The 23388-nt window shown below is 32.7% G+C and overlaps 2 protein-coding genes across 5 annotated transcripts in view; one reads left to right on the top strand and one right to left on the bottom strand.

Annotated features, from left to right (window-relative positions):
• Positions 1 to 10012, top strand: part of spab (space blanket) — a 29921-nt gene extending 19909 nt beyond the window's left edge. The window contains exons 3-6 of the mRNA XM_077429125.1: positions 2039 to 2180; positions 7686 to 7787; positions 8896 to 9032; positions 9131 to 10012. Of these exons, the coding sequence (XP_077285251.1) occupies positions 2039 to 2180; positions 7686 to 7787; positions 8896 to 9032; positions 9131 to 9259 (510 nt within the window). The 3' untranslated portion in view covers positions 9260 to 10012. The remainder of the gene's footprint in view (positions 1 to 2038; positions 2181 to 7685; positions 7788 to 8895; positions 9033 to 9130) is intronic.
• Positions 10013 to 11578: 1566 nt separating this feature from the next.
• The window catches only part of gem (transcription factor CP2 like gemini), a 48007-nt gene continuing 36197 nt past the window's right edge, over positions 11579 to 23388 (bottom strand). For 3 of the 4 annotated variants that reach the window (XM_077429056.1, XM_077429057.1, XM_077429058.1), the window contains 10 exons: positions 23132 to 23305; positions 22930 to 23049; positions 22753 to 22814; positions 14972 to 15051; positions 14837 to 14894; positions 14655 to 14745; positions 13712 to 13827; positions 13545 to 13619; positions 13350 to 13470; positions 11585 to 13257 (listed from right to left, as the gene is read on the bottom strand). In XM_077429056.1, the coding sequence (XP_077285182.1) occupies positions 13075 to 13257; positions 13350 to 13470; positions 13545 to 13619; positions 13712 to 13827; positions 14655 to 14745; positions 14837 to 14894; positions 14972 to 15051; positions 22753 to 22814; positions 22930 to 23049; positions 23132 to 23305 (1080 nt within the window). In that variant the 3' untranslated portion in view covers positions 11585 to 13074. Of the gene's footprint in view, positions 13258 to 13349; positions 13471 to 13544; positions 13620 to 13711; positions 13828 to 14654; positions 14746 to 14836; positions 14895 to 14971; positions 15052 to 22752; positions 22815 to 22929; positions 23050 to 23131; positions 23306 to 23388 lie in introns of all 4 variants that reach the window. The other variant, XM_077429059.1, reaches the window with a different exon arrangement.

Below are 23388 nucleotides of genomic sequence, written 5' to 3'. Positions count from 1 at the left end.
AATACACACACACATTTTTTCTAGATCAGTGATCGATTCTGAGTTCGAATCAGTCAAAATCTCGAGTTCGAATTTTCGCATGATCACAAAACTTCATCTATTGTTACTACGTACACAGATAAAGTAAATATATACTGGATGAAGAACATTTTTCGGATATTATTTTCAACATAAAAATTGACGATTTGAATATTATTGTTTGACCTTTTCTTTTGTTCTCCGTTTTATATACTCTCAATATAATGAAAGAATATCAAAAGCAAATTGAAATTTTTCTATAAATAGGTAAAAGGCAAGTCCGGCTTAAAATCGATAATACAAAAATCACAAAAGTAAAAGTAAAATATATTCTATGAGGTAATTTATTGAACCGACGAAAAATTATATATGACGAATATAAATTTGCATTATCAAAATATTATGCCGATTTCTCGGTTAGCATTTATTTTTTGCTTTGTATATTTAGAACGGTATATCAAAATGTTTTTGCGGTCAATTTCAATTCATAAAAATAAATTCGATTTTTTTATTTATTTTTTTGCTATTTATATTTAGAATACACAAGTATATCAAAATGTTTTTCGGCGAAATTCAATTTCATCCATAGTCTTCAATAGTCAACGGTCCTATTCAACTCAAAGTGATTTCCTGAGTGGGAAAGCATACCGCAAATAGCTCGACAGCTTCCGTTACTTAAGGAATATTTTATAACGTAGTCCTTTGCAAAGGATATTCATATTTTATGTACGAACTTTAGAGTTGCTCTTTCTCCCTTTTTGCATTTCAACGTAATTTTCTTTTGATAATTAATTTATAACAATGCGGCATATCTTTGTTTTGTTGCGGTGAGCTTATCTCACAAATGATAGCATTGTAAAACGTATAGTACATAGTAATACATACTGCCTCGGGATATTTTGCCTCACATCTATTATACATATTACGACTTGTTGTTACGACACTAAGCATGTCAAATATAATCCTCGATATGAGAACACATTTGTTTTAGTACGACATTTATGTATGTTGTGATTGTAATATATAATATAAGGACATTGAAATTGAAATAATTTTTGATAATTTCGTAGATATTATAAAACGTGAATTCATCTTCATTATATCAAAAGTTAAACCACCAACCATTAAATTAACTTAAAACTGTTTTGAACTCGTTTTAAATACAAAAATCGCCTTTAGTCAATTTTCCCAACTCGGAGTGGCTCGCTAATGTCGAAACTTTTTCACTTTATTACCCGAATTTCCCTCGCAAGACATTCGCTTTCCATTTTCTCCCTTTTCCGAGGCCAACAAAACTGGTAGATTTTTTTCTTACCAATCAACCAACTTTTCGATTTTTTTCTACATATTTAAAAAACTGTATGCTATGAGTGTCAAAATTCAATAAGCTTTTCACCTTTTGAAATTAATGGCATTTGTAGGTATTTTGATACTTAAACATGGTTGAGTATTTTATACTTTAACCTTAAAGCTTTCTGTAACATTAACATGACACCTTTGGTACGTGAAAATTATTTATGTCTAACATTATTTATAAACGTGGAGGATTTCTACGTTTCCCTCCGTATATCATTTTTAGCCATCTGTCTTGTTCTCACCCTAATACATTGTACGTGCTTCCTACTCATTCAAGCGGAATTTTTACACAAACAGTACATTGTTATATAAAAACAGTACTTACGACAGCTAAATAAGAAAGTTCGAGTGATTTCTAGCGGAATATCCGTCAGGATTTATAAGGTGACATTCTGAAGAATTCCGGTTGAATCTAATTTTGTGTGTCGTGATTTCACGATAGAATTGCGTTCCTTTGATTTACTCGTCTTTGAGAATGTTCTCAAATTTAACGAAGAAAAGTATTGAAAGAGAAGCGGGAGCTGTTCGTAAGCACTTTGTTCAGTTATGCTGAAACGACTTCAAAAAATAATTTGAAGCCTTTGATGTTGCGTTCAAAAAAAAAAACTCTGGAGAATTGTGGAAAATTACTAACCACATTATTTTTTTGTTGTGAATTTTATAGCGCATGAATGCAGCTGACGGGTACAGTGTTAACGAAGATGGACAGGGATCGGAACAAGACCTGGAAGAGCCGTGTTATGGCAAGCCCTGTACCGCGAACGAGCATTGCTGTCCAGGATCTGTTTGCATCAACGTTGATGGAGGTATAAAATTTTCATTTACATTTTTCTGCTTTAATTTATTTTTTTCAGCTAAATCTCCATCGTTTTGTTTAAATCAAGTTGAATATAAAAACTTTTTAGTATATCTCGCTCAACAAGCGAGCTTTTAAATTCACTACGACGATTTAATTAAGTAAATGTTCCTTTGACGTTGAATTAAATTCAAGTCTCATAATTGACCTTGTTTTTTTTACTTAAACGTGTGTTTTCTTTGAGGCATTTTTTGCACGTGGGATTTAAAAATAGCTGTCTTTTCAAGCCAGTCTTAACTAGGCTTCACTAGTTTTAAACTTAGTTAAAATAATAGAGAAGAATTTAAATTAGATTAGGTACGAATAGCTCAATTTGGTTCTTGTTCGGTAGTTAGAATGTCTGTAGTGAGAGAGTCCAAACTCCAAACAAATTGAATTGCCTAAACTTCTCCAGGAGAATAGTTGTCAAAAGGTACACTGAGGTGGATTAGGTTTTCTTCTAAAAAAATAAAAGTACATACATACATACATACACACATACATATGTATGTATATAGCGGAAGAAAGCTATAATCTGCTTGCTCTTTATTGATCGTTTTCTTTGCTTAAGATAAACTTAATGTTTAAAAATAATAAGTAAATACATTCAATTTTACAAAATCTCCACAACGCCCCTGACTTTTCAGTTATGTTTCATATTATCCAGCACTGCACGTCAACAACAATAACACGGAAAAGACTATTATTCATACTACACATGTACATGTATAAATATACAGCACCACCCATTTTCGCCTTACATGTTTCGAAAATTTTCATATACGACAGTACTTTCATTAGTGCGGGTACATTCGCCACTATGACGTCACGTCATAAGTAAATATTTCCACAGTGACCAATTAAAACCGGTTCTGCTTGTACGTTTCGATGCGGAGTACTGCTGTATACTGTGAATATATCGTGTCGGTTATTGCTGTTACGTATACCCCACGTACGGGTGACCGTAAAAAAGTCGAAAATGTTCGTTTACCCTGCATACATATGAAAAACGGTTAGTATATATATCAGTGGCGTGCAGTAAAACTCTCTCCCCCCGTAGTACATCCTCTCTTAATTAGCGCGAGCTGGATACAACAGGAACAAGATGAACAGGCTTTTTCTCCCGTATCCTGCGCGCGCACATTAAAAAAGGCTGTACCACAAAAAGAGATAATTTCACCGCATGCCACTGATATATATTATATATACATAGTACCGTTTACCATGCACCCTTTTTTTGATCTTTCGATTTTCGATCTTTGCCTTCCGGGTTTTCGACCTTTTCACTTTCGGTGCCGTGAGGTAGACCCGCAACGTACATATTAAGAAAAATATGAATGTATCCATTTATTTGAAATGTACTGTGGCAACCCCGAGGTACTGACCGTAAAACCATCGGTTGGCCAATGCTTCGCCGGTAAGCACTCACTTCCTTCCCGGCTGCCGAAATAAATGGTCGTGCATTACCAACACAATCGTTTCACTCGACCTACCCCCATAGTACTAAAGAATAATTTCCGTACTGCTGTTTACGTATAGTTGCCAATATGTGCTGTGCTAGTATACAGGAAATCTTACTTGGAAAATTTTTGAAAAAACGCAATTCGGTGTCAAAAATTAGTTCCCAGTCCTAGAAATTTCAAGAATAGCATGGCGTGCTATATTAATCAGATGTAAAACTTTGTTTTATTGCGCATTATAAGTACATATTTATAATTTTTATTTTTATTTATAATTTAGCCAGCAGTTTGGCTTAGTGGTAGCGTATATATTTAGCATCACTGAGGTCAAAGGTTCGAGTCCTCGCCACTGCTGGTTAGATTTGGGGGTTTTGTGACTCCAAATCGATCGTTTCTCTATCAGAGTTTGCCAATTTTATCTGATCATTGCTGAAACGGTTCCTGAAAATTGGTATTAGATCTAATCCTGTTGTCACAAAATCTGCCTGTGTATAATTTGTAATAATTATACACAGTATTCTGAAATCTATAGATATCTCTATCGACATCTCTATAATTTCGTATTTATTGTATGTATAAAAATTGTATACAAAAAAAATCTAAAAATAATCCATTATTATATGCTATATATTCTGATTGTATATGTATGTATTACTGTATTTCTGATTTCTGATTGTTTATGTATTGTGTATTTCGTTAACGTACACCCGTCGCATTGGAGCAAATCTGTAATGGCGAGTGTGTATTGATTTGTGACAATAAATAAAATAAAATAATTTACACTCTACGTTGATCAAAAGGTTTCATGCGACAAGTCATCATTTCTTAATTTACTTGAAATGACTACCAATTTATTTTATTTTCAATTGTAATCCCATATTATTGACGGTTGAAATATCAATTGCGGCAGTGAGCTTTGTTCCTTTGAGCTTTGAGCAAGCCTTTAAAGCTTTTGAGCTGTTTCACGCTCATCTCGGTTACAGTTGAAACTCGAACAATGTTAGTGTATGTATGTATATACATATATACATATATATGTATATACAGATATGTGGAATTAGGATTTCAGCTCAAGTCTGCGATCCGACTAAGTAGATTTGTAACCTTTCGATTTACGCTGTACAATTGTGAACAAGCCCAACCACTTAAATACATTTGTTTCTCCCCGAAATGTAATAATATATTCGTAGTTTTATTACGTGACTGAAATGTTGATTACTTAGTGAGTCTACTATCAATTTATTTATTTATAAAACAGCAGTTTTATGCTGTATAGAGTTAGCCGAACAATTAAGGCGTACATACATATTTCATGTTACGCCTACAATGAGAAATAAAGTTCGTTTGGAATGTAATTAGAATTTGATCAAAACGACTGATGTGATCTTTTTTGATTAAATTTAAAACAAAAATAATATTACACGTTTTTCTGTATATTATTTTAAATCATATTTTTTTTTACTGGCATTGAGAATATTTCATTTAATAATATAAAAATAAACATGGTATGTATGTTTTATCCCGAGACCTTATAATTCACCGCTACGTGGCTATGTTTTTCCTATTTGATGAATGTTTTCCTTTAGAATGTTTGACTCACATTTGGCATATTCCATTTTTTTCTGTAACTTTTGATTACGATTCGTCTAATACAAACATTAAAAAAATATGGTAATGGCTTTTAGCTCATTCCCGAATACGCGTTTGCTTTTTAATATTGAAGTTATAAATAAGGTTTTCCACAAGGGGGTGTCGGAAGGTCAATGAAAATCATTGTGCCGAATTCATCTAATTTAATTCGGTTAATTGTTGATGTGGGCGTATTGCACCCTCCCACTTGGGATTACGCCCACTTAATTGATATTGACTCGGTGGCTGAAACCCCTAAAATGGCCAAATCCATTCAAAAAATTAAAACAGAACCGTAATAAATCATGAAGGATATACCGATAAAGCGCCACACAAAAGATGTAAAGTATGATTCATGGATTTTGCGAAAATCTGTCAGTATCGCATTTGTACGTAACAATTTAATATCCATACATACCTATATTATATTATCAACTTCAATAGCTGAATTGACCGGCATTACTCGGTCGGATGAAAATAGCACCGATCATTTCCAAAAAATATTTAGTATCCAAGTTGGATTAGTGTAGGTTATATTCTTAATTTAGGGCTCTTATGTATGTACATATGTGTGTACGCTCTCACGCAGCGCATTTGACGCTGACGTCACCCGTTCCAAGTCAGGTCACCCGCTCAATATCAGGAGCGCATGTCAGTTGCTCTACACCCCCCCTCATTTCCCCGCGTCTCCTTGACACAATCGGTCGTCACGCAACATCCCTATAGCGGATACTTAAAATGCACCCATTGGTCAGAATGTATTGTCGGTGCTCTAATTGGTCAAAGGTTTTAGTCCACGTGGACCACTTCATGCTGATTGGCTGTGCGCCTTGTTCACGTGTATTTATTTTATCAAATATCTTTAGGCACAACATATAGATACTTCTGACATTCTAAAATTTGTTTTTTTGAAATCTTCATCCTTTTTGATGCACTCGCACATACATACATACATACATACATATGAACAAACATGGAAACATCGCGCCCGTTTTTATATATACATATTATAGTGGATAAACATATCTTTATATATATGTACATATATATGTACATAGTACGGGTAAATAAATGTTATATTTCAAAATATTCATTGCATTGAGTGTTGTGTTGTATAATTCCTTTGTTCATATTTATTTATGTGCTTAAATAATTGCATATGAATCAGGTAATTGTGTGTTATTTGTGTTGGTACAGAATAAATAACACATTCAGTATACAAAATGCAGATTTAATATTTGCGAAATAAAGATCTCATTAAAATTTTGTATTAAACGTTGAATGCGGGATTCAAGCCCTCGGGAAAATGCTTAAACCATTTCCCGAGAGAAATTTCAAGACGTCTAACTAAGACGGCGTAAACTCGTTCCGGCAACCCATGTTATGTTATAATATGTAAAATAAAAAAAGGAAAAGGACAAAGATCGCCCGAGGATACTGGAAAATAATAAGAAAAAAATGCTTGAGAATTACATCAGCAAAATAATATATTTAGAATTTTCGTTTGTAGCGGGGGTGAATTTTATTTCTCAGCAGCACGTTTAAAAATTATAAAATTGCTTTTCTTTTGTTTTAATTATATTGTGGCATATGCAGAGAAATGTTATAATAATAGAAGCGCCCTTTGGAATACATTTCTTTTTTCAATACACGCTTACCGTTTCCATGTTTGTACTACGCAATATTGTACGCGTATGCGTATGCTAGCTGTCGCCATGACGCTTTCATGAAAACTTTCATATACGATGTTAATTGAATAATATGTTACTTAAATGATCAATTTACTTATAAAAATGTATCCCATGTTGTTTATCGTGTGTTTTTGAATGCATTGTGCAATTTTTAACGATGCACTTGCCCCTTACCCTTTGCAAAGAGAAGTTTTTATCGGACATATGTATGTACGTCGAGCACCAAGCATCAAATAGGACTGATGCTAAAATTATTTAGGAATGTCTGTGGACAATCGTCACTTGACAACAATATAACGCCAAAAGCCATTTCTATTATTATAACATTTTTCTGGGCGTATATATTTTTGACGTCATTAAAAAAACTAAAAATGTAATTTTCTAAACATTGTTTTTCTCCACTGAGATATGTAGTTATGAAAAAATAGTATCTATGTATGAGTGTGCTTATCTCAGTGTATTTAAGTGTAAAATAGCACGCAAAAATCTCATATTTCACAGATTTTTTTCAGCTGACCGAACATTAGTATTTTGCAAATTACATAATAAAAGAAATATAGTTTGAAAAATCGTTTGTTATTTCTCACCCTGTGTACAATAACGCAGACATTTAGCGGACTTATGACATTTGGCATATATGTATTTAATGAAATTGTGAATTTTTTTCCTAAAACCCTTCTTTATTTGTTCTTTCAGTGTCTGGCTCGTGCCTCTTTGCCTACGGAAGGAAAGTAGGAGAATTGTGCCGACGCGATAATGACTGCGAATCTGGACTTCTCTGTGAAGACATTGCACCAGGTATGTAGAACGGCCATTTTGAAATTAGTTAACAGTTAACAGCTCATTACTACCAACTGTTTTATACCATACTACAAAAAATTACAAAGCTTTTACATTTGCCATCATTATAATCTTTTATATTACATTATCTCATCAATCAGTTTTCAATTTTATAAATTCAGTAAATAAGACTAGAAGTAATATTACCCAGGAGAGTATTTTCATATGTACACATGGGTAAACGGACTACTAGTCATATGTAAACCAGTCACAGGACAACCGGTCGCTCTAGATCGGTCACACGTGATCACCCGTCACACTAAAACTGGTCACGAGAAAACTGGTCACATCCTAATTTTGGTCACCACCAGTAAACTGAACTGATCACCACCAGTTTTAGGGTGTGACCAGTTTTAGTGTGACGGGTGATCACGTGTGACAGATCTAGAGCGACCGGTTCACATTTGACTAGTAATCACCGAACCGTACACATGTGACGTTCAAAATGGCGATTCCATGCATTTTGCCGAATTCGGGTTAATTTTACCTAATGCGATTGTTAAGAGGGATATACACCCGAAACCTTAATTTCGTATATATTCAGTGAATGCGACAATATATATCAATATACATATATATATTGAGTGAATGCGACAGTTGCGCTTCGACCAGATAATACGTATTTTTAATCGACAAAATCGAGGTTTCGTATTCTCCAATTTTCTCCTCCGAAACTGGACCAATTTAAAAAAAAATCATCATCGGTATGAGAAAGATATTTTCTGTGCACCTGTGCGCATATTTTTTTTTTTAATCGACCGTTAAATAAGCACGCTGGACACTTTTCGTGGGTGTAAAAAAGAGGCGATTTTATAGATGCTTGGCGGCTCCTAGCTCCTATAAAAAATAGCTAATCAAAAAAATAAAAGAACAGATGCATGCCAATTATGGATATCCATAGCATATTAAAAAATAATTTATCTAATGCCATAATTGAGGAAGGGAGAAGTGTAATACGTTTGTATGGATAAGGTGCTGGTGTCCAGCCCTCGTAGCAGCGCAATATTTCGAGCTCGGGTAATATCAACGTTGAGCTCATATTAAATTTTCATGGATGATGTTTCAGGAGAGCCAAGAGTATGCAGACCACCAATGTTGTCGAGCAAACAGTACGCCGAATTGTGCAACGTTTCCGGCGAGTGTGATATTTCACGCGGCCTGTGTTGCCAGGTTCAGCGCCGACACAGACAACAACCAAGAAAGGTTGTGAATATTTTACTTTCGCTTTGATAGAATCAATCAAGCCACAACCAAAATGTCATGTTGAATTAATTTGGTTGACGTGTGATTTCGGGTTGCAGGTGTGCTCGTACTTCAAAGATCCTCTGGTGTGCATCGGACCAGTGGCGACCGATCAGATCAAGAACACAGACATGCAGCATACGGCTGGCGAGAAGCGGATCACCTCCTACATGCATCAGCTGCACTAAAGCCGCCATCTTGCATAGGAAACGTTCGAAATCAATGCCGCCACCCCCACCGCATATCGACCATTCGCTACCGACATTATGCTCACTTTATCAATTGAACCCCTTACCAGTTTCACTTTTACTGTAATATAACATTACACTTTAACTGTAAAATTACATTTTAAAGTATCAAAACCGCTTATTGTTGATTCGATATTGAAAAATGAGCATTATAATTCCGACTTACTTACTATGTACATGTTTGAATATCATAAACATCAACAGAATCTCAAGACGATTATAAATGCGCTTTGAAATTTCGTCTTGAATTGGTAAGGGGTCAAATCTAAAACCAATATAAATTAATTGCAAATCACTATGTTTATTCATAATAGTGGTGTAGCCGAATTAATGTATGATGTGTCTGTTTTATTACTATTTTTCCAAATAATATTATGGATATACCTATACATATCTTGGTGATACCAAAAGTAGTGTGTGCTTTAGATATTGTTTCAAAAATATGATATATATAAAACATATTTTTAAGGGAATCATAACATTACCCTCTTTTCACCTGTCTAGCTACACTACTAAGTGGTTGATTTTGCACAGATTGTTAATTAAACAGTTACATACTTATATATATTATATGATATCTACCTACATATTTGCATCATAAATATGCATTTTATCCATCCAGTCAACAGCTCAATGTTTATTATAAATTTACTGTGTCATTTTTTAAATATAATAATATATATATTCTTTACTAATAAAAAATAAAACTATTCATATATGTAGGTTGTGATGTTTCAGAGCGGTACTAATGTTTTCATTTCCATTTTGAATATGTAAGAAAATAGTATTTTAATATAGTGATGGCAGCATTCTAATGATTTCGAACGATTCACCAATCACAATATGACATTGGCAACGTATTCGGATTGTATGTTTGTGAATGTACACTATATACGATTAATATCTTTTTGCGTTTTTGTAATATTGTTTATTGAACGTAGTGTACTAATTTTTCAAACAAGGTTCAGAGATGATATTCTTTTTTTTTTAATGGAAAAGGAAAAATTCACGTTTATCAACATCACGGTGCTCTTGGAACAAAGCTCCAATGGAAATTTTATAATTAATATATTATGAAAAAGATACATATATTAAATCTCTTAAATTCCGTCTATATATATTGAACGTACGTTTTTTACAAATCAGTCTATTGTTTCACGGTCTACTTTAGATTTAAAAAAACTTTACTAAAATTGTGTGCGTGTAAAATATTTCACTTATCAATGTGTTATTTAAAATATTAAGCATTTAATTGAATGTTAAAAAAAAAGAAATTAGAAAAAAAAATCACTAAGACTTTACTGTAATCGATACATATCAAAACTGGCTGAGGCATTCGTAGATTAATGTAATTAAAATGTTAAAATTAGTATTTCTAATTATAAATAAAATAAAATGAAAAGGAATTGCAGGAATATAACTATATATATATATATATGATAAAAAAATATCAAAGCTTGTGTATTTGTGCGTCAATTTGCCACACAACCGAAGGGCTCAAATTTTAACTTAAGTTCCTACTAAAACAAATTTAACAATTGAAAATATGTATATTATTTTTTATAAGTTAATATTTCCGTCTGATGCTGCGATGCATGTGCATAAACGATTCGCATAAAAATTTGATCTGATTCATGCCTTAAAGTATATTTATATATTATAAATTATATTATGTGATACATACATATATACCTATATATCTATATATTATATTTACATATAATGAATATACACAAACACACAAGTTTATATATATATTATTATACGGAATGTTATTGAATGGCCTATCTGAAGGAAATGTTATAATTTATAATACTTATAATATTAACTAACATTAGAGTTAAATTGAAAAATGCATTAGCGTAGGTTGGATAATAAATAATTATTTACCTAATCTATTATGTAAAATTCAACTACATATCATTGAATAATAAAAAAAAATTAAAGAAATATATAGATAAGTATTTAATTTTAAAGTCATTTCTAAGCTGTCTGTGATTAATGTTCAAGCTGAAATTGCTTCGTGGATACGTACAGGCAAAGCATGTGCGTTTCTGACGATCGAAATAAAAGCTTCACATCATTAAGATATTTTTTATTTAATATTTGCTATTTTTCAATCGAATCAAGAATAGTTGCAATGTCTGTGTAGTCGCTGTAAAGTTTAAAATAAATAGTTTAATTAATAACTGCATTTATTTTTTTCATTTATCGCAAACGGGAAGTTGAAGTGATTATAAACATATAAAAACGCTGCACAGGTTTAAGCCATTTATTTGATTTATAGTATATATATATAATTTTTTAGACAAAATAGATTTATAACATTTTCTTTATAATATACATAATTAAATAAAGTGGTAACATCTACTACAATTATTTTATTAAAACATAAATCAAAAGAAAAATAAAACCAAGGTAACTTTTAAACTACAATAAAATTTACTAACGTCTAACTTAAAATCTTGGAAAATATATTTTAAAATTGATTACATTTTAAAAGTCAAATATATATGTATATTCTCTGAAAATCATAATAATAATAAAACTTTCAATGAAAATAATTTTGATAAAACATTATTTAAATAATAACAATTATTATTTGGAATTATTAAAAATATATATTAATCTATATATGTACACATCAGGCGCGGTCCTTGTGCACAGTTGAATTTTGAAACTTACATAGAGCATTTACATCAGATTCGGTTCGAGTTTTGAACGGACCATGCCTGGTACATATGTATGATACATATGTTCAGAATGGAACTACTAAGATGTCACAGGTACAATGTCAAAGAGCAAATACAAATGATATATGAACTGACAAAAAGTATATACGTACATACTATGAGTTATCAATACCAATGGCACATATAATAATAGCCCGTAATTGGGTATGTATACAATTTAATAACCACCAGCATAAAACCTAACATTGAAAATTTAAATACATTACATTAAAGAAGTAATCCAAAAATCTTAATGACAACAAATACTTTTATCAATAGTTTCTATAAACAATTGATAATTTAACAAAAACTTTCATACAGTAAAAATGCTTTAATTTTGCATAAAAACAGTCATACAAATTTTAGAGTTCTGTCTCCTTAAACAGAATTGACTCACTTTAGAATCTTTCAATTTATTATTATACGTTCATCAACATTTTATTTAAAATTATATTTTTTTTTTCCAATATAATAACAATATTGTTCCTATCATACTCCTTCAAATTATCTAAAATAAAAATATTAAACTTTTCATTAATAAAAACAATACTAGCTATCTATAGTCAGTAACTATAAAAAAACATTACGTTTATAAAAAATATAATTTGTAACAATAGCACCTAACACGTTAAATATAAAAAAAATGTAAACTCCGAATAAAACATAATTAAAAATTTCATTGCACATCACATATGTATGTATTGTTTATGTACAGTAAATCTCAATTGGTAATGGAAATTATAAAAGGCATGAATAAAACAAAGAACACGTAAACATCCGAATGAGCCATCTTCTAATACAATGGCATATCAACAGATATTACACAAATGATATTGTATACATGTGTACTTTGTGTTATACCTTCGACAAAAGTGACAGGTACAAAACGATTGACATCTGTTGAAGTACAGTTCCTCGAATGAAAGTTATGACGGTCAAAACTTACTACACACAAAGCTACCATTGGGCCCACGTATCAAAATTATAAATATATACTGTAGTTATGAGTCAATAGTGGCACATTTAGATGGGACTTTGCGCATATACCGACGGCCTTAAAAGTATTCCACCGTCCGACGGTTCCAACTGATAAAGAGATTCAGCTCTCAAATTTTGAATAACCTCGTCTGTGAGACGAATCTTAATACCATTAGGTCCACCGACGAATAAAGTCGAAACATGGGTATAACAATTACCACCAATGTCCTGAAAAGAATTTTGCAAATATGTACATTAAATTTATTTGAATAGGTAGTTTACTTACATATAATTATATATGTAATAAAACAACTACAAACCTGTAAGAGGGGATGAAGTTTACGTCTCAATTCTACCAAATGGTAATTGCGCAAAAACACTGCAGTGTAATTTGTCTCTGTGCATTTTTTCACATAGATTGTAAGCTTCGCCGGTGCTCGCCTAAACATAGACATAGATTTGCAAATAATCTCAAAATGTATTCACTTTTAAAAACGAAATTTTTGAATACTCACTCAGCGTGTAAAGCGTTGAAGAGTCGTATTCCATCAGCTAATCCACAAATTTGAATTAGATCATCACGGGAAAGTCTTTTTAAAAGAAGAAAAAAAAATTAAAAATGTACTACGTATGTATATGTAAATAGCAATTTACTTAAAATTTTATACTAATCAATATGAACCTTAATATATCAGATCCAGAAAAATTTCCAAGGGCTTGAACTGTATTTGGAAAACGATGATTTGTTAACCAAGCGCGAGCCATAATTGGCGAAGCAGCTTCAGTCAAAGGATCCATCTTAAAAAAAAGTACAATATTATATTATATAAATATAACATATGGCAAAATGCATATGTTATATTTATATGTATGTAGTATATTATGAACTTTCATAAGATCGTTATTACATATATAATATTGTTATTACAAATATCACAGCCATAAAATGGCAGATCCGCACAAATAATTAAATGATTTAAATAAGCTACTATCAAGAAGAAGAACGCGCAAAAGCTACAAATTATGAAAATCCGAGTTGCCGAAATTCTGAATGGCCTTTTCGAAACCACTTATGACCTGGTCTTCGTCCGTTACTATATTTCAAAGCCACCGCTAAGTGCCGTGCCTTTTTTTGTTGTTCAAAGAAATATACGCTTATTTTCTAAGAAAGTTTGGTGCCAATACACATTTTTTTTATTTCATAGAAATGTTTGAAATTTATAATTGTTAGTTTTGAAGAAAAACAACATTAATAAAAGGAAACCTTAAAAAGCCGGTTGATCGAGCCAAAAAAGCTGGTTTTCGGTTTTTTGAAAGATGGTCAAAAAACCGGCTTTTCGGTTTCGGTTTAACACGTTCAACCCGGCGCGTACCACCGGTGGCCACGTGGATAGCGCTATAGCAGACTATAATTTTACGGTTCCACTTCATTGAGCACACCGACACTAAAATTCCTATAAAATTCTAAAGATTTAGGGACAACTCATTATATAAATTGATTTAATGCCTTCACGCGTAATTGAGTGCCGATACGCGTGACAGTACCGCCACATGGGCAAATGTATGAAATCATGCGCCGGGCTGAGTGTGTTAAGCCGGCTTGGAAACCCTAATGCAGTACATACCTCGAAATTCATATCAGATGGACTTTCAGGAGTACAATTCAAAGAGCTCTTGCACATTACGTTATCTTCCTCACAATCTAAAGAAGAGCCACTGAAACAAAATTAAATCATAATATGTATGTACCACTAACAAAATCAATTGTATGTAAAAATAATATACAAAAAAGAAAATGAAAGCTTACTGCGAATTTGTCCTGGATAAGTCATGCAGTTTCACTTCGCCTAATTGGGTGTGCAAAGCTGAACATAAAATACAAAAACACAATTCACAAATATGTTTCAACTAATCGAGAATAGGATTTGTATTTCATATTTACCTAATTGATGATTGGCAGGGTCTGCATTGAGGGGAGAATTTGGCGACGACATTGCCGGACGATGAGCTACACTCGATCCACTGAAAAACGAAGAGACCATATAAGTACATATTTGACACACTCATAACAAGTTGATACATCTTTGTCAAATATACACACAGCCAAACATTTGACCTGGCCGACACTCTTGCTGATCTCCGTCTCGCTCGCATATCGAGATGAGATTCGCGAAGCAACATCGACAAGAAATGCATATGCTCGTTATTTACTCGTTGGGTTCGCGCACTAACCACACGAGACGGAGCACGATACTTGATATGACATAATCCTTTATTGGACGGCATCTTTATACACGGAGGGTTTACCAAATAGGTCTTTGAAACACTGATTGTCAATGTCACTATATCACAGTTGAACTTCTATGTAGTTATGAATATGTATGTAGATCTTGTTATGTACCTACATATATAATATATTTCGTTTTATGTATGAAAGAACTGATTAGCATTGGGTATATTCGTATGTGTTTAGTTGTATTCGGTTGAAAGCAGTTTTACTATGATTTCAAATCTTGTTAGCACTGACAATGTGTGGTTAGCACAAAAGATTTCGTCTAATCAATTCTGGTTATATCCAGAACGCAAAATTTGGTTTGAAAAATACTTTGACACAGTGAAGAGTCGCTATTCGATATTTGGATTATCATTATATGTTGTATAATGAACGAATATAAAACTTAAATGATTTTAAATACATTAAAAAAATTAACGCTAATAACCAAATCAAATTTGTGAACTTAAAATGGCCGCCATCTTTATGCTTCAAATTACACAAATATACATACTTCAAAACAAGACTATGAACGAAACTAGGACTGATTAATTCACTTTTCCAATTGTATTGAATACAATTAAAACACAGACACAAGAACTTCTCGACTTTTTTAGTATAAATAGCTAGCAGCATAGCTCGGTGGTTGCGTTAATACTAACCACCGAGAGGTTCCCGGGTTCAAGCCCTGAGTTGACCACGATTGAAAATAATTTATTCGGAAGTATTTCTGCAGTGCTGCTGGTCAGACTTGGATATCTGTGACTACAAATTGATCGTTTCAGAGATGGCAAATTTATCTGATTTCATTGTTGAAACGGTTCCTCATCAAATTGGCGAAACCATCTTACCTACTATGTCACCACTGTATGAATACGATTTTAAATTTATATGTAAAAATATTAATACTATCAGGTGTCGATCAGGGGCGACCCCTAATGGCATCATAGGAAAAAAAAATTATAATAATTTCATTGGTATACAAGCATACATACATAACCCTATAGGCCAAAAGATATACACGTAATCTTTCAAATCAAAATAAGTTCTTTATAAGTTTACTAGTGAAAGACCCGATGAAAATTTCATCGGATGTATAATAAGTTAAATCAACCTACCTACCTACATATAAACAATATAAAAGAACAATATTAATTTTCAATAGATGGCGCTAAATGCTAAAATAAAGGCACTATATTCCAAGAAAAAATATTGATAGCAAACAATATATATGTATGCAGGTTTTTCCTTGATTCTACGAACCAAAACTTACATACATACATATGTACATATGTATATACAAAGTCTCTTTCGAAATTATATATTAGATTGGTTCGATGATTATTCCGCGCAAAGCAACCTAGCACACGTCACTAAAATCTCGATCACGGAACATCTGGCACCGGAAAATTCCATCCATCGAAAGCCACACATGAGAACTTGATATTCTGTATTCGCGATATTCGTGGCAAGGAATGTCGTGTGCGCGATCGCAATGTGTGAAATAATCCGTTTACCATTAGATTAAGCCACACCAAGCAGCATTTTAACCCTTTGAGTGCTGACGTCTTTTCTGTTGAAAGCCCGCCACGCTGAAAATTTCGCCAACACTTCCAACTAGAATTATTTAGAAATCCAATAGAAAGCGGGTATAAAAATTGTAGCTAATCCAAACAAACCCTAGATAACTACCGCCGAGGATTTCGAGTTTTGTAAAGGTGTGTTTAGACTCTCTAATTTATCTTGCAACAATATAAAATAAACAAAAATAAAAATGTATTTTTCCAAAACTAGTTCCATATCCTTCAATGTTGTTAAAATGTAATGCTCACAATCTAAAATACTCAGTAGTTAGGGATTTCCATCGAGAAATTATGCTATGGTTATAAACTCAGAAATTCCGATGTAAAGCAATCTTTATTAACGTTGACAAATGAATGACAGGGATTACACGATTCATCTTCAATGCATTGTTTTTCAATGATACTTGGAAAGGCTTAGCGAGTAGTATTCCTGTTTATTTTTTTGCATACTCAAAATACAAGGCCAATCGAAGTATTTTAGGCTCATGCACTTGTTGGCAAAACGCCGATCGACATTGGTCAGCATTCAAAGGGTTAAGTGGTGTATAGAACTTTTGAACAAAGTCCCACCTTTGGGAGTAAATAAATTCATGCCATCACAGTGCAATATTTTAAGCGCCAAAACGGCACCGGTCTACAGTTTTGGAATCAATTGGAATAAATTGGATATTCAAATAGGCTAGTCGAAAGCATCGTAACGCCATGGTAAATTCATGTAAATTGTTATAACAAAGAATTTAAGTCGAGGTAAAAGAAGAGGAGTCAATTCTTTCTGGCCACGAAGACGGGGCGACGCGCTGATTGCAATCAACTCCAATTTTCTAACAATACGACCAATTCCAGTCGCAGCATCGGTTCTCGGCCGGTTCAAACCGGTTAAGATCCGTTTTTACGAGTGGGTATTAATTGTTCACCACGTGAAACAAACAAACAACACGTACACAACGCAACCATTAGAATTTCACACACACACACACACAGAACAACCTCAAATTCTAATGCCACACACCGACTAGCTCGAATCACAATAACAATAGAAAGAAAAAAAAACTAAAAATGTAATAATACAAATATATAACGAATAGATCTGTAAATATTTAAGGGGCACAGATTATGTATACCGACGATAGTCGCGTATCGCATCGACACAGTGATAGCATGGTATCGATGATGTGCATCGGGTTTTGATATTAACGTGACGATGTACATAAGTTTGATGAACGTTTATAAGATTTGAAATCACGGTAAAACAATTGAATTATGCGCGCGCGCGCGCGCGAGTTCAGTGTTGCCAGGTAATGGCGTCGTTCGGTGTTTACGGGTGAAAAATACGAGCGACGGAGAGCACCGATCAGTTGACTGTGGAGTGACGATGGACGAGAGGATCGAAGGCGGCCCCTCCCATCGTCTCCACTCTCCAGGGCCAGATCGAACCGGTGCGCACTGGACTGATAACGGCTTCAACCGATGCCGACACGACCTTATCCACTAGCGCTGCACTATGGCAACACTGTTACATTGGTAAACGGATTATTTCACACATTGCGATCGCGCACACGACAATCGTTACCACGAAAATCGCGAATACGAGATATCTGGCACTTGGAGTCAGAGAAATGTTATTTTTTTTTTTTTTACGGATTTGGACAGATTGAACCACAGATTAACTGTATGGCTGTTTTAAACGCAATTCTCGACTTCACGAATGATAGATTGCACATCAGATGACGAGTAACCCTTCGATGTGCACAGATGCAATTATTAAAATTGAGTTGGATCTTTTTGCGAGTTTAATAAGGCAAAATTCGGAACCAAAGTATCAGAAGCACAGAACGTATACAGGGTAGGTATGTCGGGACTTCGGGTAGATTTCGCTTAGTGTAAGTGCGAGCAGTGCGCACGCATAAGGTACACGTGTCGTTAATCTGTGGTTCAGTCTGTCTGGCGCTTGTCGATCGTTTGCACCGCATCGTTTTTTTACATATATACCAGGAAGGCCTTACAGGTAAACCCCAATGCGCCTTCCTGGCCAATTACAAATTCCAATGCAGCATTTTTATAACAAATCGTTGAATTACGAGACATTGAAAAACTCCTTCGTAAATTAACGAGACATCTATGAATTGTACATAAATTTTATTGAACATACATTAATCATACTTCAAATAGTGGTGACATAGTAGGTAGGAAGGATTTATGTATAGTCAATTTTTTTTTAAACGGGAACCGTTTCAACAATGAAATCAGAGAAAATTGGCAAACTCTGATAGGAAACGATCGACTTGGAGTCACAATATCCAAGTCTAACCAGCAGCATTACAGATGTACTCAGAAAAATTATTTTCCAATCGAGGTCAGCTCATGGGATCGAACCCGGCGCCTCTCGGTGTTAGGCAGAAGCTTAACGACCGAGCTACATATGCTGCTGGCTATTATATTAATATAAGTGGCTTTAGGCGTCATATTGTTGTCAAGTGACAATTGTCCACAGACAATCCTAAATAATTTTAGCATCAGTAGTATTTGATGCTTGGTGCTCGACGTATGGCCGATAAAAACTTCTCTGTATGTATATATTACTCGCAAGATGGGCAAGCATCGTTAAAAATTGCACAATGCATTCAAAAACACATAATAAACAACATGGGATACATTTTTATAAGTAAATTGATCCGATTATATTCCGTGCGTTGTAGCGTATTTATAGAGACGTACCGTGTAATATAGACAACAATTATTTATTCGTAAGGGCCCTTCTATTATTATTACATTTCTCTCCTTGGAGTGGCCGTTAGTATGACAGTTCGCGTGCCATATGTTACATGATCGTGATTTTAGTGGCGTGTGCGAGATCACTTTGTGCGGAATAATCACCGAGCCCATTGCACTGTATTATATCATGCGGAAAGAGACACTCGATGTAGAAAAGAAAGCGTTGTTCCAAATGTACGTCGTAGATAAATGTGTACTTCATTTCACAATTTGTTTGCAAAAATACGCGATTCATATTTGTCAACTAAGATCTATACGAATCAAGATTAAAAATTTACTTGCTGCAAATGCTACTGAAATGAAATATATGCAGGGCTTTTTTAAAAACAAAAAAGGTGCTGGATTTCACTACTTATCGAGCTTTTTTTATAAAACAAATTTTGTCAGACGAAAAAGCGAAAGCAAGTTAATTTGAAGCTTGTAAAAATTATATTGAAATATATCATTTAAACAAAATTTAAAGTAGCTTTTCCTTAGCCAAAATTTGCTATTCTGACGAATTATATAAATATGGATTATCATTAAGTGCGAGCATTGTTTCGTCTAATTCCTTTTGAAATATTAAAAATACCGTGCCAAAAATGCCTTGAATATATGTATTATATATATAGTTTATAGTAAGCATACAATGAAGATAACATAGAACACTGAAGATATATATATATATATATATATATATATATATATATATATATATATATATATATATATATATATATATGTATGTACATATGTATATAGTTTATAGTAAGCATACAATAAAATTATCAGATGAATAGGAAATTTTAGTGGGAAAGAGCCCTGCAGTTTTTGGCCAGCGTATTATTATTGGCCGCTTGATTAAAAGTCAAATGACAACAAAAATATATATTGCTATCAGTTCAAGGACTCTGTCAAAGGCACTAAAAGTTTCAATACATTTTCTAATACTAACTGAAAAACAAGATTTTTTAGAAAAATATATGTACGATTTATATTTTTCGCGCTGATCTAAATAGCCTCCAGACAAAAAAAAATATCGTCCTAAATTAAAATAAGAAGCCAAGCTTCGTCAGACGACCAAATCGTTTGCAAGCTAAAAAGAGGTTAGTAAAAAAATAGCATCCCTATGCGATGCAAACTATGTATGTATGGTGTTTGGATTATAATAATATATAGAAAAATCATACAATAAAATTCAAATGCTTAGTTTGAATAACATTTGGGTGTTGATCGTTGCACCATATAAAAGTTACACAATAAAAAAAAACTTAAGTTGCACCATATAAAAGTAAGAACTCGGTGTTCAAATATGTACAGTAGTTTTTGCCTTTCGACAAAACATGGCAGAACAGCAGAAGAAATGACTAATTAACCTCAAACTCTAAAGGAAACCAACTGAGACAAAGAAATTACTACCACAGTTACACCACTAAATATTCATAGGGACAAACGTAAAAACCAAGCTGCATACATAAATATATTATTAATTTTTCCAAATGAATGTATCCTTCAAGATGGCAAAGGACAAGTCCTAGATTAAAGAAACGGTATACGCCTGAGAATGGGGACCAGAAGAAAAATAGTATGAACATAATTAAATGATTTCTCAATACAACTTAATCGATTTTACCAAAAAAGGGCTAAAATATCACAATAAAATAATGACTAAAATTAGATTTCGATAAATTTTCTCGACTTCTTTACGGCATTTAATTTCCGCATCATTGAATTAATTTTGAGAAGATATTAAAGAAGATGATAAATATACAATGTGTACTATGTACCTACATACATATATATATATATATATATATATATATATATATATATATATATATATATATATATATATATATATATATATATATATATATATATATATGTATAACAATAAAAAAAATAACTTACATCAAATCTTCAACCATCTCGTGATCTTCCGGCTTGACCCTTTTTTCATTAATATCGCAAATATCACCGCTTTTACGTTTTTGACTCATGTTTAAGGTTTTTATTAGTTACAAAACGATACGAGAGTGAGGTGTATAATTGTGGATCTCTCAATTATCTATCCTTGAAGTGATTGAATGCAACTGGTTTATTGTGGGTAGGATTTGTAAAATTGTAAAACTGAACGCATCGTTATATGGCAAATTGTGTAGGTACAAACAAACTATAATATATCAGGTTAACAATGCATATAACTATGTATAAGAGGGTATTAAATAATTTAACCATTTAAATATGAATTAAAACGTATGTATGTACATATGTACATATATTTTAATTCAAACTAGTTGACTTACATATTTTGTTAAAGCCGTTTTTTTGGTTATAATGCATATTCATTAATTTTTAAAAATAACAATCCATATATTAGAATGACTCGGCTAACATGAAAATTACAAATTCTAGTAAACCAACAAAATAACAAAAAAAATAATATAAATATACCTACAACTAAGCGAATTTCAATTTTCTTGGTTATTAAAGACTAATGATAATGTTGAACATTAAAAGTTACTTTGTATACAATTTCGCAGTATTTACAGAAAGAAAATTGCATTTAAATGCGTTCAGCATGACTTTTGATATTAATATAATTTTGACCACGAGCATGTTTTATAATGAATCTTTAATGCGTTAAAGACATGCTTTGGGCAGTCAACTTCTTAATTGAAATGTCTGTTTTAAGTAGCGAGATACAAATAAATTGTTTTTAAATTGATTCAACTTTGTACCAATTTACCTCATTCATTAAAGAAAAAACCGAAACATGCACATACATGTGTATGTAGATCTTATGAACATACTAAATTATGTAGAGTTAATTTTAAAATAATTCTATGGACATTTGGCCATTTTAATATTATATCTCTAAGTGATACAGTGGCCAAAATTTAAATTTTAAAATATGTAATATTTTAATATATTTAAAACCGAATTCATTATTATAAAGAGCTTACGATTAGATGGTTGTGTAAATATGAGCTTTGATCTATTATAATTTGGGTTTTTATACATTTTTTTATAATATACATACATACATAATTGAACAGAACAAATAGACTAACAATTTAGTGAATAGGGAAAAGAAATTAATAAATAAGTCTTTACCTTTGTTCTGGTGAGTACTGACTCGTTGACAGCATTGGTATGAAGAGAGCATCATACGTTAGCTGCAATAAATATCACCATCAATGACAACGATAATATAAATATGACAATATAAATTAACATCGACAATTACAAATTTGACAAGTAAACAAACATGTACTAATTAAATATGCCAACCTCAGTGAAAATGGTACAGTCATAGCTCGGCTGGTATTTTTCTCTTTCGCTGGGTGGGCGTCTAAATACCTTTTCCCGATCTTGCTTATGCTTTCTATCAGCGCCTTTCAATTTAAAAACCTGAAACGTGCAAATTAAATTTAACAAAAAATAGTCATTAACATTGATTTTGAAAGAAAATCCACAATTTCTACATGATCACCTTGACTTGACAAGCCGCAGCATGTAATCTTTTGTCAGGAGTATTGGGCATTGAAACGATGCCCAATTCTGGAGGAACCGTCCCCGGTATAAATGTTTCGATCTGAATACGGAATGGTACTCCTTTCTCGCCTCCGTGTTTTTTAGCCGTAAATTCAGTCGAAATGCAATTTATCTTTAAAATACGATTATAATTATTTTACAGATTATATGCATACAAAATATACTCAAAAAGTTTCATTTGAGGTTTATATGTAG

Source organism: Arctopsyche grandis, chromosome 4 (genome assembly GCF_051622035.1).
Source record: "Arctopsyche grandis isolate Sample6627 chromosome 4, ASM5162203v2, whole genome shotgun sequence".
NCBI lineage: Eukaryota > Metazoa > Arthropoda > Insecta > Trichoptera > Hydropsychidae > Arctopsyche > Arctopsyche grandis.
Note: the sequence above shows the minus strand (reverse complement) of the source record. Positions and strands in the feature narration are given on the sequence as shown.